The sequence below is a fragment of the Labeo rohita genome, chromosome 6, assembly GCF_022985175.1.
Source record: "Labeo rohita strain BAU-BD-2019 chromosome 6, IGBB_LRoh.1.0, whole genome shotgun sequence".
NCBI classification, from domain to species: Eukaryota; Metazoa; Chordata; class Actinopteri; order Cypriniformes; family Cyprinidae; genus Labeo; species Labeo rohita.
In genome coordinates, this window is record NC_066874.1 from 33,082,459 (window position 1) to 33,099,432 (window position 16,974).

Consider the following 16,974-nt stretch of genomic DNA (forward strand, 5'->3'; position numbering starts at 1 on the left):
CTAATCACATCCAGTGTCTATGCATCTTTTCGTTTTTTCAAAAAATCTTGTTATTTAGATAAAGTTTAGCTAGTCTATCCACCAGCAAAAATAAATCCGGGATCTAGTTTCAGACCTCTTTATTTATCATTTAATCCACGTATTTATCTTCATACATATCAGAGGTCCTTGTTAAGACTGCATCATCCTGCTGTTTCATTTCATATTAAATATTATCTAGCAGAATGTACAGACTGCCAGCAGAGCTGCCCTCATTTACAGTCATAAGTTTTATGGCTTTTCATTCACAAGGTTGTGAGAAGCTATCTGCAGTGACAGCAGATATTATCTGACATTTTGGAGGTGAATGCTGCAGTGAATGTCAAATCAGAGACAGAATTGTCTCCTATACCAGGGTGCTCTAGGTAACACGAGGAATAATGCTGTTTTATTAACCTAACAGAAAATTGGTGCAAAATTTACAGGAAAGCACTGAGGCGTCCCAGGACAAACTGTCTCATGTTTTGTCCTGCAGTGCGGTGTTCTGTCGTTTATCTTGCGCTGCATCCTTTAACGCCCTGAAGCTCTGACACTTTATTTCTCCCTTTCATTATTTAAATGCAAGGCCATCCATTTTGTTATTAAAAAGAGCCGTCCATGTCGATTCTGAGAGGTTTCAGCCTTGTGTTCTTTTCCCTTGTGCTTATTTGTTTTTTATTCAAGCTGTTGGTTTGAAGTTTCTCATAATAATAAATATACTGTGAAAATTGCATTTGAGTTTTTTTTTTAAAGCTGCAAGCCGGTAGAACGCTGATGTTTTTGAAGGCTGCGATTGTTTTTATCATCCTTAAGATCAAAAAGCATTCTAGACTTCAAGTCATGTTTTTAGATGTGTTTGGTCTTTTCAATGCTGTTAAACTTTTCCAGGGTCCGTGAGTGGTCGAGCCAGAGATCATGAAGTGGAACCTCTTCAAAAAGAAGCCCGAAGCCATGGTGGGCCCGGAGCCCACGGGACTCGGCGGCACCCACCCGTCGCACACCATGACGATGGCCCCAGCCGTGTCCACACCTGCAGACAACTCCACCGAGTCCGAGGGACCCGTCAACAAGAATGATGTCTTTGAGGAAATCAAAAGCAAGTTCCTCAATGAGATCGATAAAATCCCATGTAAGTCCTCCTGAGATGTTTTACAGTCCGAGATAGATCAAGAAAATCAATAATGTATCATTATGCTGAAGATGTTTAATGGATTTAAACACTGGGAAAATTGTCTGTCACCTATATATCTGACCAAACCGACCTTCTTTCTGATCTACAGTCAAAGTGCAATGCAGTAAAGGTTAAATTAAAGAAAATTTGCTGAGAATTTACTCACTTTATCAGAACAGATTTAAAGAAATGTAGCATTCCATCACTTGCTCACCAGACGATCCTCTGCAGTGAATGGGTGCCGTCAGAATGAGAGTCCAAACAGCTGATAAAAACACCACAAAAATTCACAAGTAATCCACACCACTCCGGTCCATCAGTTAATGCCCTGTGAAGCTTTTTTTTAACTTCAAACCTTTGCTTCCAGCTATCTAAAGTATTACTTTCTCCAGTGGAAAAAAGTTGTCTTGTCTGAATCAGGAATCAGATCAAGCATTGTTTATAAGTGAAAACAGTCCAAACAGCTGTTATTTCCCTATGGCAGATTATGAACCGGATGTCTAACACATTACCAGAAAACAGCTTACTTCTGCATGGAAAAATAAGGTGGATAGACTCATATTTTGTCTAGAAGTAATGGTTTAAAGTTTAAATGTCTTAGTGATGGAATTGTTTCTTACAAACACACAGCTTTTCACTTCACAAGATGTTAATTGATATACTGGAGTGGTGTGAATTACTTGTGGATTATTGAGATGTTTTTATCAGCTTATTCTGACTGCACCCATTCGCTGCAGAGGATCCATTGGTGAGCAAGTGATGCAATGCTACATTTTTGGTTGACATTTCAAAAATCACCTTTAAGAATCAACTCTTCAGATGCAGCTTGGTGACAATCTGTCATCTGAATAAATCTGTTTGATTTTTATCCTGTGATGCTCTGCAGTGCCTCCATGGGCGCTCATCGCCATCGCTGTAGTGGCTGCCCTCCTCATCCTCACCTGCTGCTTCTGTATCATTAAGAAATGCTGCTGTAAGAAGAAGAAGAACAAGAAAGGAAAAAAGGGAAAGGATGGCTTCAACATGAAGAACATGCAGGGTGGAGATGTATGTAACAGAGCTTTCATTGGCACCCAACATGACAGCATTACATATTGTAGCTAAAACAAGTGATGCACACTTCCAACTGTTTGATTTTAGAATAAAACTAGATGATATTAACTTCTGTATTAGCTGGGCACATCAACAAAAATTAGTGCTGCATCATTAAGAAATGAAAACAAGCCTCAGACCACTTTAGTGTGGGTTGCACTGATAATGAAGGAGAGTCTGTTATGTGATTAGCTTCATGGTTTGCTTTATTGTGTTCGTGAGTAATGTGAGTGTTTTGTTTTCTTTGAAGAGAAATGATACACTGGATGTTCTAAAACAAGTGTGCTGCTCATGTGATTTGGATCATAAAAAGATAGGAGCTGTAAAAATCATTCTACGAAATGAGTGGCTTTATGTCAAGTATTTCATGTATAGTATGTACCATAGAACAACATTACAGAATTCAGACAAATGGTACAATTGTGTGTGTAATATTGTTATCATCAAACATTTATTATTATTGATTAACTTACATTTTATTGCAACTTTACATTTTATAATCAAAATTACAAATTGTAACTTTCAAAGTTGCCTCTCAAATTATGCAATTAGTCATTCAAGTCAAGTGATTTGTTGCTTAATGATTCAGTGGTTTTGAACAAATTGGTTGAGTGAATGATTCAGTGACTCAAACACAGCAACTTGATTTGTCACTGAATTAATCAGTGCTTTGAACAAATTGGTTGAGCGACTGATTTACTGACTCAAACACAGCAATTTGATTTGTCACTGTATGAATCAGTGCTTTTGAATGAATTGTTTGAGTGAATGATTGAATGACTCATGTAAACAGTCCTTGATTTGTCACTGAATGAATCTGTGATTTTGAACGAATTGGTTAACCAAATGATTCAGTGACTTATAAACACAGAAACTTGATTTGCCACTGAATGAATCAATACTTTTGAACAAATTGGTGGAGTGAATGATTCAGTGACTGTAACACAGCAACTTGATTTGTCACTGAATGAATCTGTGATTTTAAACAAATTGATCGAGTGAATGATTCAGTGACTCATAAACACAGTTACTTGATTCGTCACTCAGTGAATAAGTGCTTTTAAACAAATTGGTTGAACAAATGATTCAGTGACTCATCAACACAATAACTGGATTTGCCACTGAATGAATCAATACTTTTGAACAAATTGGTGGAGTGAATGATTCAGTGACTGTAACACAGCAACTTGATTTGTCACTGAATGAATCTGATTTTAAACAAATTGATCGAGTGATTGATTCAGTGACTCATAAACACAGTTACTTGATTCGTCACTCAGTGAATAAGTGCTTTTAAACAAATTGGTTGAACAAATGATTCAGTGACTCATCAACACAATAACTGGATTTGTCACTGAATAAATCAGTGCTTTGAACAAATCGGTTAAGTGAATGATTCAGTGACTCATGAACACAGTAACTTGATTTGTCACTGAATGAATTTCTGCTTTTGAACAAATTGATTAAGTGAATGACTTAGTTACTTGCTTAAGACAGTCACTTAATTTGTTGCCAAATGCATCGCTTAATTGCTTTTGAATCAGTCTGAACAACAAAAAGAGTCATTAAAAATCTCCACTATTAATGCAGTACTACTTTTCTAGCAAGGATGTACATTTTGAAGAAACACAATATATATATTCAGATTTTATCATTAATATCTAAAATATTAGATTTGTTACCCAAAAGTCTTATTACAAAGTTTCCAGAAACATACCATTACCCTGTTACTTTAGCATGAGATAGCATAATGAAATTTAGCAACACTTTTTGGTCTACAGTCTTACTGAAATGTACTGAAAAGTCACTCATTTCATAGTTTGATCCTTAAAAACTTAATGCCAGAACTTTATTCCAAACCTCTTTGCATACAGATTTCTTAAACATGGCAGTGTGTCATTTCTCAAAATGGTGCTCTTGGTGTTGTTTACTGTCTTGACTGTCTTTCGTTCTGTTTTTTGGTGTGTCGTGAGTTCAACCTCTCCCTCTCTCTCTGCTCTCCTTCCTCCCGCTATGTGTCTAATGCGCCGCATTTCTTGACGCTCATGGGCGTCGGCGCTACGGTAGGTGGACGGATGAACGGCACAGCTGTTTGGCCGCTGAGTGCTAGCACCGCGTGGGTGGGATTGGATGGAATGGCTGTTGTAACTTCCTTGTTTTAAGCCTTTTGTACCTGCTGCTTGACAAGAATACAATTAAAAACAAAGGAAAGTTACAATGCAAATGGAAACCCTACTTAAGTGGACCAAAAATGATCATAATACAATAACAAAGAGTCATACTTGTGTAGGAAGTGTGAATGGAATAACTAATTATTAACTCACTAATACTGGCAAGATGTTTGGAGTTAGTAAGAGACGACCCACAAGACTCACAATGAATGCATGTGTTAAAGGGCATGGCTTTTTTAACTGCACTAAAAGTTCTGATAGTAGTAAACCTTAACTATGCGCTTGTCATAAAAGCTCATGTTCTATGATCATATAATCGATTCAGTTTAATGTAACCAAAATATATGAAGTCCTAAATTGTTTTAAAAACATATGGAAATTAAGAATTTGTTTGTAATATTAGCAAATATTCTGCTGTGCCCTTTAATTTGTTGCTATATGGATATGGTTAGGAACTGACTTGAGAGTGACAATTTTTTTGGTGGCACATTAAAGCATCTATCAAAAAATCTTTAAATCTGTTTACAGTCCTCATTTTTTTTTCTTTTAAAAACCTAGGTATTTTGAGCCCTAAATGATAGTGTCCTCAAGATGTAATGCACAAGATTCAGTTCATATGGCATAATTCTGTTATGCATCATCTTCGCATAAAGTGAAACCAAAAACTATTTAGACACTTCAGGCACACTTAAAAATGCTCAGTTTAATCGCATTAGATAACAAAAAAATACTAAATCAGGTGGCATTTGAGATACAGATGATGCTTGATTTGATGTGCTGCTATCTAATTCTTACCTAGTTTTTATTTTCTATTTTTTCTTAAAATGTTTCATGCATTTTTATTATATTATCATAGTTGATGTTTGTTATTAACATTGAAAACCCTTGTTCTACTGCAGTGACTTTCAGACATTTTGAAGTGTGTTTTAGTGTCCAAATACTTTTTGAGGTCACTGCATAATGCTGGAATTGTGACCTATTTGTGGAAACAAAAAATGAATTCTGCACATTATAGATTTTTTTTTATCTTCCTGCAGTTTGGATGATGTTCAAAAACACACAAGAACGACATGTCAGCATTTCATATGCCAGGAATAGCACAAAGGAGTCTGTTCTTCTTTTAAAAATTGCTGTCATCACTCATTCCCTGGAGTATCACTGACGAACAGTTAAATTTATCATGCTGATGAGAAAACGCTTGCACGCCAAATTATGCATATCAATAAAAGCTCTTTTGTTTTTCATTTACTACCAAACCTAATTTGAATATAGAGTCAAAACATAAATTTATTAAACAAGAAATTAATCTCTGGAAAGGCAAGATAAACAGAAAAAGTGTCACCAATAAAAATTGTGAACTCGAGTCGTTTGCAACATCCAGCCCTGAATGACAACATTACTTCGAGTCCGCTATGGCAGATAACTAGTAGGTCAGGCCAGGTAAAAGCATCTCTCCAACCTTACTGCAACTGACCGAGCCCTGAGCTTGTGGCATGCTTATAGACAGGAACCAGATATGCTTCCGTCCCAGACATCAACTCGCTAAAACAATTTGCCATTTGCCCCACAGAAACTTCAGGACGATGACGATGAGGAAGGAGAAACCGGTTTGACGGAGGAGGAGAAAGAGGAAGAGGAAAAAGAAGTGGAGAAACTTGGAAAGCTTCAGTATTCTTTGGATTACGACTTCCAGGATAACAAGGTTAGGAGAAACTAATGACATTATATGCTGGACTATAAACTAATAACACCTCCCTGTATCATATTTGCTGAATGAAATCCAATACTTGGTTCATACTTAATGTGTTTGCTCAAGCACATCACATTTTGTCACAAAAATGATGCTTTTTGTTGCATTTCGACAACCATTTGTAAGGTGAAGAAACTATATTGTAGACTGCTATATGTTCAATTCTCAGCCCATTTTCACATGTATGAATTACTCTGAAGACATTATTTTATGCAAACATGACTACATAAGAACAGTCACAGTCACTTGTTTTTTATTTCATGAATGTGTTTATGTAAAGGTGTTCAACAATAAATGGAGTATTTGAATAAATTGCCACTTTTTTGCATATTGTAAGTTAAGTGATACCTTTTGAGTACCTCTTTTGGTTGTTAAAACCAAAATTTGACATTTAACTGCTTTGGTTATTTTGATAAGTGAGGTAAAGCTGATACAGCTTATATATATAATTTGAATATTTGTCTTTTATTTTGTGAAAAGTTTTTATTGTACGTTTTTACTCACTATCATCATTAGGTAGTAATTAATTTTTTAATTAATTTAATTATAACTAATTAAAATTAAATAAAAATAAAATAATTAATTTTGATTATTTTTTTCTTGTGAATATGTTGTTTTTTCATGCAGGTGTTTTATAAACTGTTTCTCATTTTAAAATATTTTTTGTTTGTTTGTTATTTATTAAGATGCATTTGGCCACAATTATATGATTAAGAAAGAAAGTTTTGCAGTAATTAATAAGTTTTTTTTTTTAATTCTCAGGAGTTCTCGTTTTGTGTCCCGCTGAAAAACTAACAGCATGTTTGTGTTTGGACCGACATGAGACTGAGTAAATAATGACAGATTTTTTATTTTCCAGATGAATTATTCTTTTAACTAATACATCTCTTTAAAGTTTCTTGTATGATGATCTCAGAGAAAGTTTGCGCTCATGCTGTGCTGTATCTTTTACTAATGACAATGTTTAACAGCACGACTCAGCATCTGCTGAGTCACAGCTGTAGGTGAAGTTGCTTACGGCTCACCAAAATGAGTTTAAACAAACGTTAATGACAGTGAACCGTTATTCTTACTATTGGTTTTAATGCAATCAGATCCAATTTTAATATGCATAAAGCCACAGGGTATCACAAGAGTAGTGTTACACTGGAACAGTAGATTGAAAATCATGAAAAAGACATGTACTGTACAACGGTTTAGGGTCTGTAAGTCTCTTCTGTTCACCAAAGCTGCATTTATTTGATCAAAAATACTGTAAAAACAGTAATATTGTGAAATATTATTACAATTCCAAATAATTGTTTTCTGTTGGTATATATGTTAAAATATAATTTATTTCTGTGATGCAAAGCTGAATTTTCAGCATCATTGCTGCAGTCTTCAGTGTCACATGATCCTTCAGAAATCATTTCTAACACCATTAAATAACATTTCCGATTATTTTTCAGTATTCAAAACAGTTGTGCTGCTTCTTCTTTATTTTGTACTATTATAAGTGTTGTTACTGTCACCTTTAATTACTTTTTTAACAGTAGTGTATATATAAACAAGATTTTCAGTTTATAATTCATAAAGTCCGACAGGCATTTCACAACCCTTTTTTGTACTGTCATTTATTGTATTATAGCACATCCCAAAGGAAAACTGTATTGTAAATTTCTCAAGAAAAATCTAAGAAGCAGGAGGCTCTTTTTGCTCTTTATTTAATCTCATTTAAAATATGCCAAAGAGATCTCTTTTGGGATTTTATATTATTCCTGCAAGATATTCTTTCCATTCATTGTATCTCTTCTCTTGCTTATATTTTCCTTTGTTTTTATCCACAGCTGACAGTGGGAATCTTGCAATGTGCCGATCTGATTTCCATGGACTCTGGTGGAACATCTGACCCTTACGTTAAAGTCTTCATCCTACCAGACAAGAAAAAGAAGTATGACACCAAGGTGCACAAAAAGACCCTCAACCCAGTGTTCAATGAGTCCTTTGTCTTTAAGGTAAGCTGTTTACTATTTTAAAATGACTCATAAGTCATTTTGTTGGTCAAATATAGATGCATAAAGCATATTCTAAATCAAAATTTTTGATAATATATAATAAAGCTTGTATAATCAGTAAAACTCTGTCTCTAACACATTACATGTATTGAAGAAAACAAAAATACTGATGTGCCTCCAGTGATGTTGGTCTGTCATTAGTGTTCATTGGCTGTTTTCTGCAACACCAGCGTTTTGGTCCTAATGCTTCCAGCAGCTCCTGAATGAGCTTTAGTTTCTCGGAGTCTGTAATGAGCTCCAGAGGGGCCGAGCATCCTCTGGTGGACACTGTTAGCTCTAATAGTCTCACTCTGAGAAAAGTGATCTAGGACAGGAACAATTGGGCATCTTCAAAGCTCCCAGCCTTACAGTGAGAACGGCTGACTGTGTTTCTAAAAATGGATCGGCCGTATCTGCACACTGTACGAGCGAGAGGGAGAAAACAAAGCCAAGTGAGGAGGAGGTTTTCTCATGCAAATGATGAGAAAAATAAGTACAAGAACACATGATTAGAAAAATCAACTCGAAACTGAATGTAGTTTTCTGTAAAAATGCTAAAATATATTTTAAGATATTAACTATTGGATTATATATTCATATTTTATATTTTAATATTTAAAAAAATAAAATAAAGTTTATAGACTTTGATTCACATAGTCACACATATTTAAATTAATTTATTATAATATTTTAATATTTAAACAAACAAAACTAAACTAAAATAAATGTTATAGGCTTTGAGTTAGACACGAACATTTAATATACTATTAAAATATTATACAATTTGATTATGTATTATAATTAATTAATGTTTTATAATTTAATATTTTATAATTTATATTTTAATAATTGTATGTTTTAAATTTAAAAATGAAAAAGGTTTAGTTTAGTTTTTTATATTTTAAAAATAAAATACAATTTTATTTTATATTTAAAAATTGTTTATAGGCTTTAAAAATGTGTAATAATTTTTAATATATTTTAGTATATTACGTAATTTGGTTATGTTTTATAATTTCATATTTTAATTTTAAGAAAATGTTTTTAGGTTTGGTTTGCATTAGTCACAAAGTTTTAAAATACTTTAAGATATTAAAAAACATTTATGGTTTGGTTTCACAATCTCACATTTTTATATATTATATTTAGTATAGATTATATAATATATTATAAAATAATATTAATTTTGTATTTTAATATTTTAAAAATAAAAGCTTTAGTTCAGTTTTTTATATTTTAAATATAAAATTTTATTTTATATACAAAAATGTTTATAGGTTTTAAAAAATGTTAAATAATTTTTAATATATTTTACAAATATTACACCATTTGATTATGTTTTTTAATTTCATATTTTAATTTTTTTTAAATGTTTTGAGGTTTGATTTGCATTAGTCACAAAGTTTTAGTGTACTTTAAGATATTCAAAAACATTTATGGTTTGGGTTCACAATTCACTTTTTATATATTATATTTAATATTCTATAATATATTGTATAAAATAATATTAATTTTATAATTTAATATTTTAAAAATAAAAAGGCTTTAGTTAAATTTTTATTTTTTATTTTAAAAAATGTTTATAGGCTTTTAAATCCTTTATATACATTTATGTTAATTCTTCTTAATGGTTTCCATGTTAGATTCCGTACCAGGAGCTGGGAGGGAAGACGCTGGTCATGTCTGTGTACGACTATGATCGATTCTCCAAGCACGACATCATCGGTGAGGTTAAACTTCCCATGAACACTGTGGATCTGGGACAGCCCATTGAGGAGTGGAGAGACCTGGACAGTGCTGAGAAGGAGGAGGTGATTATTATATGACCTAATATTACAATCTGTTTTTTTTTGTCCAAGACAGATTTGAAAAGAAAGCGAGCGGAGATGCTTTGGATCAGTATCTTCAAATCATAAATGACTGCACATTGGTATCTTTCCATACAGCCGGAGAAGCTTGGTGACATCTGCATCTCTCTGCGTTACGTTCCTACTGCCGGCAAACTGACTGTTTGCATCCTCGAAGCCAAGAACCTGAAGAAGATGGACGTGGGCGGCCTGTCTGGTGAGAACAAGCTGGGATATATGAGACCAGCAAAATGCATCTCATATGTTTGATGCAATTAACTCGACATTTGACGTTTTGCAGACCCGTATGTGAAGATCCAGCTACTGCAGAACGGCAAGCGTCTAAAGAAGAAGAAGACTACGGTGAAGAAGAACACACTGAACCCGTACTACAATGAGTCCTTCAGCTTTGAGATCCCTCTGGAGCAGATGCAGGTACATTTTAACTTAGATTTTTTTATTATTATTTGTTTTTTGGAAGAGTCACATCACATAACATAAAATATTTCACATTCATCACTGCATTTCTGTAAATTTTTCCAAAGAAAAATGAAGACAAAATAAATAAAAAAAATCTAGGGAAAAAAGATAAATATATGAAGTAAATAAAAATAACTGTAAAGGAAAAGAGAAAAGGGAGATTTAATATATTAGTTTAGTATAATTATAATATAATTCAGTCAATTTTTACATTTTTTTGTTGCAATGTTACAAAAAAATACTTAAATATAAAAACTTAAATATAAAAAATATAATTAATAACTTGTATAGTTGGTGTCACAGGCTTTAAACAAATTCTTTGTAATTCTTAGAAGCAGCTTTAATTTGATCTTATTTTATTTTTCGTTGTTTTACTGCATTGCATTGCTTTGCATTGCGTTAATGTAATCAGAATTCAGTGGAAAAACAAAATACAAAAAATCAAGGGAAAACAGATAAATATAGTAAATAAATACAAATAACGGTAAAGGAAAAGAGAAAAGGAGATTTCATATATTATTTTAGTATAATTATAATATGATTTAATACTTTTTGACACATTTTTGTTGCAAAGTTACAGAAAAAAATACTTTAAAAAAATGTAATATAAAAAATACAAAATATAATTAATAACATATATGAATTCATGTATAGTTGGTATCATAGTTGGCTATAATTCTTTTTGTTTTTTTCCTAGCAGCAGCTGATAAATATTGGTATCTGTAATAAACAGGAATGTGTTGTTAAGGTGAATCCTGTCCTGGTTACATTTCACCACAAAATCAGAAGACACAAAGTGTATATTGCATTAAGAAATGTTTAGGACTATTTTATTTTATTTTATCTTATTATTTTATTTTATTTTATTTTTTATTGCATTGCATTGCATTAATTTGCATTAAAGTAATGAGAATTCAGTGGAAAGACAAAATACAAAAAATTAGGGGGAAAAGATAAAGGAGAAAAAAGAAAAAGGAGATTTAATATATTAGTGTAGTATATTTATAATATAATTTATTACATTTTGACACTTTTTTTGTTGCAACTTTACAGAAAAAATACTTATAAATATAAAAACTTAAATATAAAAAATACAAAATATAATTAATAACTTCACAAAATTCATGTATGGCTATACATTTTTTCCTAGAAGCAGCTGACATTATTTTAAATAAATATTGGTAATCTGTAATTTTGTCAAAAAAATTTTTTTTTTTTGTTTTGGGGTATAAAACCCAAATTAAGTACATCAAAAGTCAATGGAAATGTAATATCCATATTTTAAAATTTCATGGACATTCACCTAAAAGGATTTAATTTTATTACAACTCCAAAAAATAATGTAATATATTTTTCTTAAAAGAAAAATATCCCTCCAAATAATGTTAAACCAAAATTTCTATCAGAATAATGGTTGAATTTAATTTACAATTTTAACATTAAAATATATTTATATCTTTAAAAACCTTCTTGACTACAAGTTCTTGAATATACAATAAAAACAGTAATATTGTGAAATATTAATACAGTTTAAAACAACCGTTTTCAATGTATTTTGAACAGTGATGATGTTTTTACCACCAGACTTCACAATACACAAGAATTGCTTCGGCTATACGATTTTCTGTTTTTCTTTAGAAAATCATTGTGGCGGTGACGGTCTTCGACTACGATAAGATCGGCAAGAACGACGCCATCGGGAAGATCTTCATTGGCAGCAAAGCCACAGGCACGGCGCTCAAGCATTGGTCCGACATGTTGGCCAACCCACGCCGCCCCATCGCCCAGTGGCATCCCCTCCAACAGGAGGAAGACGTCGACGCCGCTCTGGCTGCCCTTAATGCCAAGAAGTAACTTCTCACATCTCAGCCTGACTAACCAACTAACTAACCAACCCGCCACTGCATGACACCCCACACTCATCCGTACGCGCTCTGCCAGTTTGTTTCGCATAATCACCAACGAAAATATTCTAAAGAATATACTTGAAAAGATGAACAATATCACGTTCGCCACATAGCGTAAAATCGAGGCAGGAGAAACGGACACGTTTGGTCCAAAAGAACATTTGCAAATATCATTGTGCACCAAAATAGCGAAAGCAAGATGGTAATAGGAGTAGTAGCCAGCAAAGAGTGATATTTTACACACCGTTTTCTACTTTGCAGCCAAATACACAATAAGCATATACAAAATCAGTAAAAACCAACAATGAAAAGTGTACAGAAATCAGTAGACACACATGAAGAGACCATTTTTGCAACAATTTGCCAACATGTCACATTATTTTACATTTTTAACTAATTAACATTCTAACAGGAAGGTATTGTTGTTTGTCGGATATACTGGTTATGCTGGAATTTTGTGCCTAATCATAAGTGCAAATGAAAGTGAGTTTATGTTAGTAATATCTACACATTTGCACAATTACAAAGCAATGATCACATTCACTTAAACATCCCGGGAGAAGCAAGCAAAAGGTGTAGGACAGATTTGTTTACATTGCTGATGGGTAAATTAGGCCATTCGCTCATAAGACACATCACAACATATTGCATTTGTGTGCCCAAAAGAAAGAAGATTCAGGTTTATGGTTTTTGTAATGTGCATAAGTGGGCTAATAATTCATGAAATGTTGCAATAAATATTCAAGCGTGGTTTACTCAGTCAGTGTAATACTATAGACACATCTCTTTTACTGTAATGATGCAATTACAGTGCCAAATCCAGACGTATACGTGTTTCTCACATATAGAAGATCCCATCTGGCCAAACCCTACAGGCACTAAAGCAGGCTGTGAATGTATCGTGGGATCACACAAATGAAATTTGCACTCAGTCGGTGTGTCCTTGAGAGCTCACTGTTGTATTTTCACGATCTCGGCCTGTTTCACATACATTTTAATACCTGGTTGACGTCACTGCCGCCTTCGTTCGGAGCTCTAACTCATTTAGTAAACTCCACTCTCCGAGATGCCAAAGTATTAACTGGAATGGAATAGTAAGTGGCGGTGAACCGGGCGTGTGGTTACCTATACTAAATAAAAGCAATCCGAAGCGTTCAGATCCACTCCAGCTCCATCCCCAACAATGCTTGTGTACATATGCATTGATCAAATTGGTTTCTACAGCATGTACCTATAAATTGATGTACATAGAAGCATGTTTTAAAGATAGAGCATAATTATATTGTGTATGTGTGGCATTTGTCATTTTGATAATAAAAATGTAGAGGAAAGAAAATGCACTGAATGCACATTTTATGAAATTTCCCTCAAAGGGCGTAAGACATTTAAGAATATATTAATATAGAGTTTTTCAAAATACTTTTAAATTTGCAACAGAGAATTAAGAGCTGTGTGTAACGTGAGTGTTAGACTCATGCTTGTGGTGTCCGTTTGACTTCATTTGCATTTATTTACCTTTTTTGTCCATGTGTTTGTCACGTTTCTGTGTTTATTCTGTCCTGTTGATGTGAAAATATGAAATAAAAATGTTCAGGTTGTGAATTTTACAGGAATGTCTTGTTAGGGTGAATGTCACAAAAAATGTCCAGGTTACATTTCACCACAAAATCAGAAGACGCAAAGTATATTTTGCATTAAGAAATGTGTAGGAGCATTTTATTTTATTATATTATATTTTATTGCATTTCTTTGCATTGCATTGCATTACAGTAATTAAAATTCAGTAGAAAAATGTGCTTACTTTTTATGACAATAATGCAAAAGGTAGTAATTGTCCTAAAATATTCTTCGTTTTCTCGCTGTGAAATATGTCTTTTTTATTTCTTTTGATTTTGGGGTGAGCTGAACGTTGTTTTGTGAGATTCACCTGTTAATGTACAGTGTGTAAAACCACTTGCTGAAACTAGAAGCCATATGCATGGGCCCTCGCAAGAGCTCATCGTTTCCGGACAAAACAAACACCTCAACAGCAATCAATAATGTTAACCTTCACGCATTTGAGCCAAAATGATGTGAGAGCAACTGTCTGTTCAAAGACGGTTTTGGTTTTGTAATTCTTCACAATAATTGAAAGGATTTATGAAAGTGATGCCCTCATGTTTATAGTACGACAACTGACATAAACAGCGTATTCACATAATTGCTTGCAAATAAATTATTAAAGAGATGTATTATCATAATTATGGTGATCCAAATGTACAATGGCATGACTTTATTATGCAATATGTGTGCAGTTGACAACCAGCCCAATAGATCTCTGGTGTTTATTTGTAAATTTATTTTTGAAATGACTTTGTGTATGATTTATGCTGTATATTTTCACATAATTGATGCTTCGTTTTCTTCATTTTGGAAAATGACTGATCAAATGGCATCGCTAAGGTGTTTTATTTTCGTATTTTAGACGGGGGCAGCTGAATGTTTGTCTAAATCTAAATCTATAGAGGCCAGGATGGATAATTAATAATGAATAAAGATAGTCTATTAGTGGCCATTCAGATGTGTTCTCATATTTACTGTTTTTAATTCCTCCATCGAGTGGTCTGTCTGTTGTATGTAATCATTTATTTTCTATGACTTTGGTTGAACAGCCTTGGACTGTCTACTGCTACTTACGTAGGAATATTTGTCTGCTTCTGTGTGTTGTACTTTGCAATAGGACCAATGTAGAATAATGTCTTAATGTTTCTTCTGTGGACGTGAATCAAACTGCAGGGCTCTTGGTGTTCCTCTGCAGAGCAAGCAACAAAATCCCAGTCTTCCCTGGGACACTGTGGATGCCAGTCGACTGGCCCCCCTTCCCTTTCTGTGTTGAGACCGTTTTCCATTCGTTGCATTCTAATATCGGACCGTGTAGTCACAAAGACCTTCCCGATGCAATACTGCCAACATCTCGGCTTACTAACATCTCCTAACACTCCCCGTCCATCCCACCGCGGCCGCCGTGTAAAGACTTTTCCAAAGAACTGACGCCTTCCTTTTGCGTTCGTCCTGTGTGGAGGTTCCAGTGTTGTCGATTCCTTTCGTGGATGCTTTGGCATGCTTTGAAATCCCCTTCTACGAATTAACACGTCGGCCAGGGAAGAAAAAAGAAAGCCTTCCTTCTGGCCAACTCTTGTAGCTTCTTGTCATCCTGTACAACCAATGTGAAAACCTTGATGAAAACCCACCAGTAGAACGTCTACATGCAGATTTATCCATGAGTTATCGATTAGTTAATCATAGGAAATAAAGGTCTTTTAAATATATACTTTGTTTGGAGTGCTGTGTCAGTTTTTGAAATTAAACATCAATATCTGATGAGTGATTGAATGATTACTAGGCTATATTCATATTCAAGATACTTTTAAGAATAGCATGTTTTCACCAGTGGCCAGTTGCATAAAAGGCCTATACTAGTTTTAAAAGTTAATCATCTGATTTTATCTTTAAGACTGGTCATAACTTTTTAAAAACAGCTTGGCCTACACTGTAAAAAAACAATTTGTTGAGTCAACTTAAAATAATTTGCCTTAAAATTTTAAGTTCAGTCAACTCAAAAAAAGTTTATTCAACTTGAAATGTTAAATTATACTAAGTGACAACTTAGATATTTGAGTTGAATCAACTTCAAATTTTAAGGCAGCTGGGTTACTTACCCATCTGTTAAGTTTAGCAAACACAAACATCTAAGTTGTTAGTACAACTTAATATTTCTAGTTGACTAAACTTATTTTAGTTGACTGAACTTAAAATTTTAAGGCAGCAGGGTAACAAATTATTTTAAGCTGACTCAACAAATTGTGTTTTTTATTTTTTAGTGTAACTTGAATTCAAAAAATGAGACTTGGCTAACTGTTAGTTGGTCAAACTACTTCTTAAGGCACAGTCTTAACACAGTGGCTAGGTTTATGCAACTGGCCCCAGAACAATATAGATACTGGTCATGTCTAACTTAGTCATGTTTTTGTTTTTAAAGTTTTTGATACTGGCAAACTAGTCACTGAGTGGCGAATGTGCTCTCGCTAATTTCTCATGAAAAGATAAACATACACTACCGTTCAAAAGTTTGGGGTCAGTACATTTTTATTGTTTCTTTTTTTTTTAAGAAATTAATACTTTTATTCACCAAGGATGTATTAAGTTAATAATTAAAAGTTTATTAAAAGTTAATAATAAATAATTTACCTTGTTATAAAATATTTATATTTTGAATAAACACTGTACTTTTTAAACTTGTTATTCATGAAAGAATCCTGAAAAAAAAAAAAAAAATCACAGGTTCCAAAAAATATTTGGCAGCACAACTGTTGATATTATCCAACATTGATCATTCTAATAATAAATCCGCATATTAAAATGATTTCTGAAGGATCATGTGACACTTAAGACTGGAGTAACAGCTGATAAAAATTTAGCTTTTCATCACAGGAATAAATTCTATTTTAAAGTATGTTAAAATAAAA

General features: G+C 33.3%; 1 protein-coding gene across 4 annotated transcripts in view; it reads left to right on the forward strand.

The window, feature by feature from the left end:
- The window catches only part of LOC127167021 (synaptotagmin-2), a 41,732-nt gene extending 25,955 nt beyond the window's left edge, over positions 1–15,777 (forward strand). For 3 of the 4 annotated variants that reach the window (XM_051112815.1, XM_051112816.1, XM_051112817.1), the window contains 8 exons: positions 907–1,147; positions 2,076–2,236; positions 6,023–6,154; positions 8,029–8,196; positions 9,879–10,046; positions 10,182–10,299; positions 10,384–10,517; positions 12,201–15,777. In XM_051112815.1, coding sequence (XP_050968772.1) covers positions 934–1,147; positions 2,076–2,236; positions 6,023–6,154; positions 8,029–8,196; positions 9,879–10,046; positions 10,182–10,299; positions 10,384–10,517; positions 12,201–12,416 — 1,311 coding nt within the window. In that variant the 5' untranslated portion in view covers positions 907–933 and the 3' untranslated portion in view covers positions 12,417–15,777. The remainder of the gene's footprint in view (positions 1–906; positions 1,148–2,075; positions 2,237–6,022; positions 6,155–8,028; positions 8,197–9,878; positions 10,047–10,181; positions 10,300–10,383; positions 10,518–12,200) is intronic. The other variant, XM_051112818.1, reaches the window with a different exon arrangement.
- Positions 15,778–16,974: the final 1,197 nt, after the last annotated feature.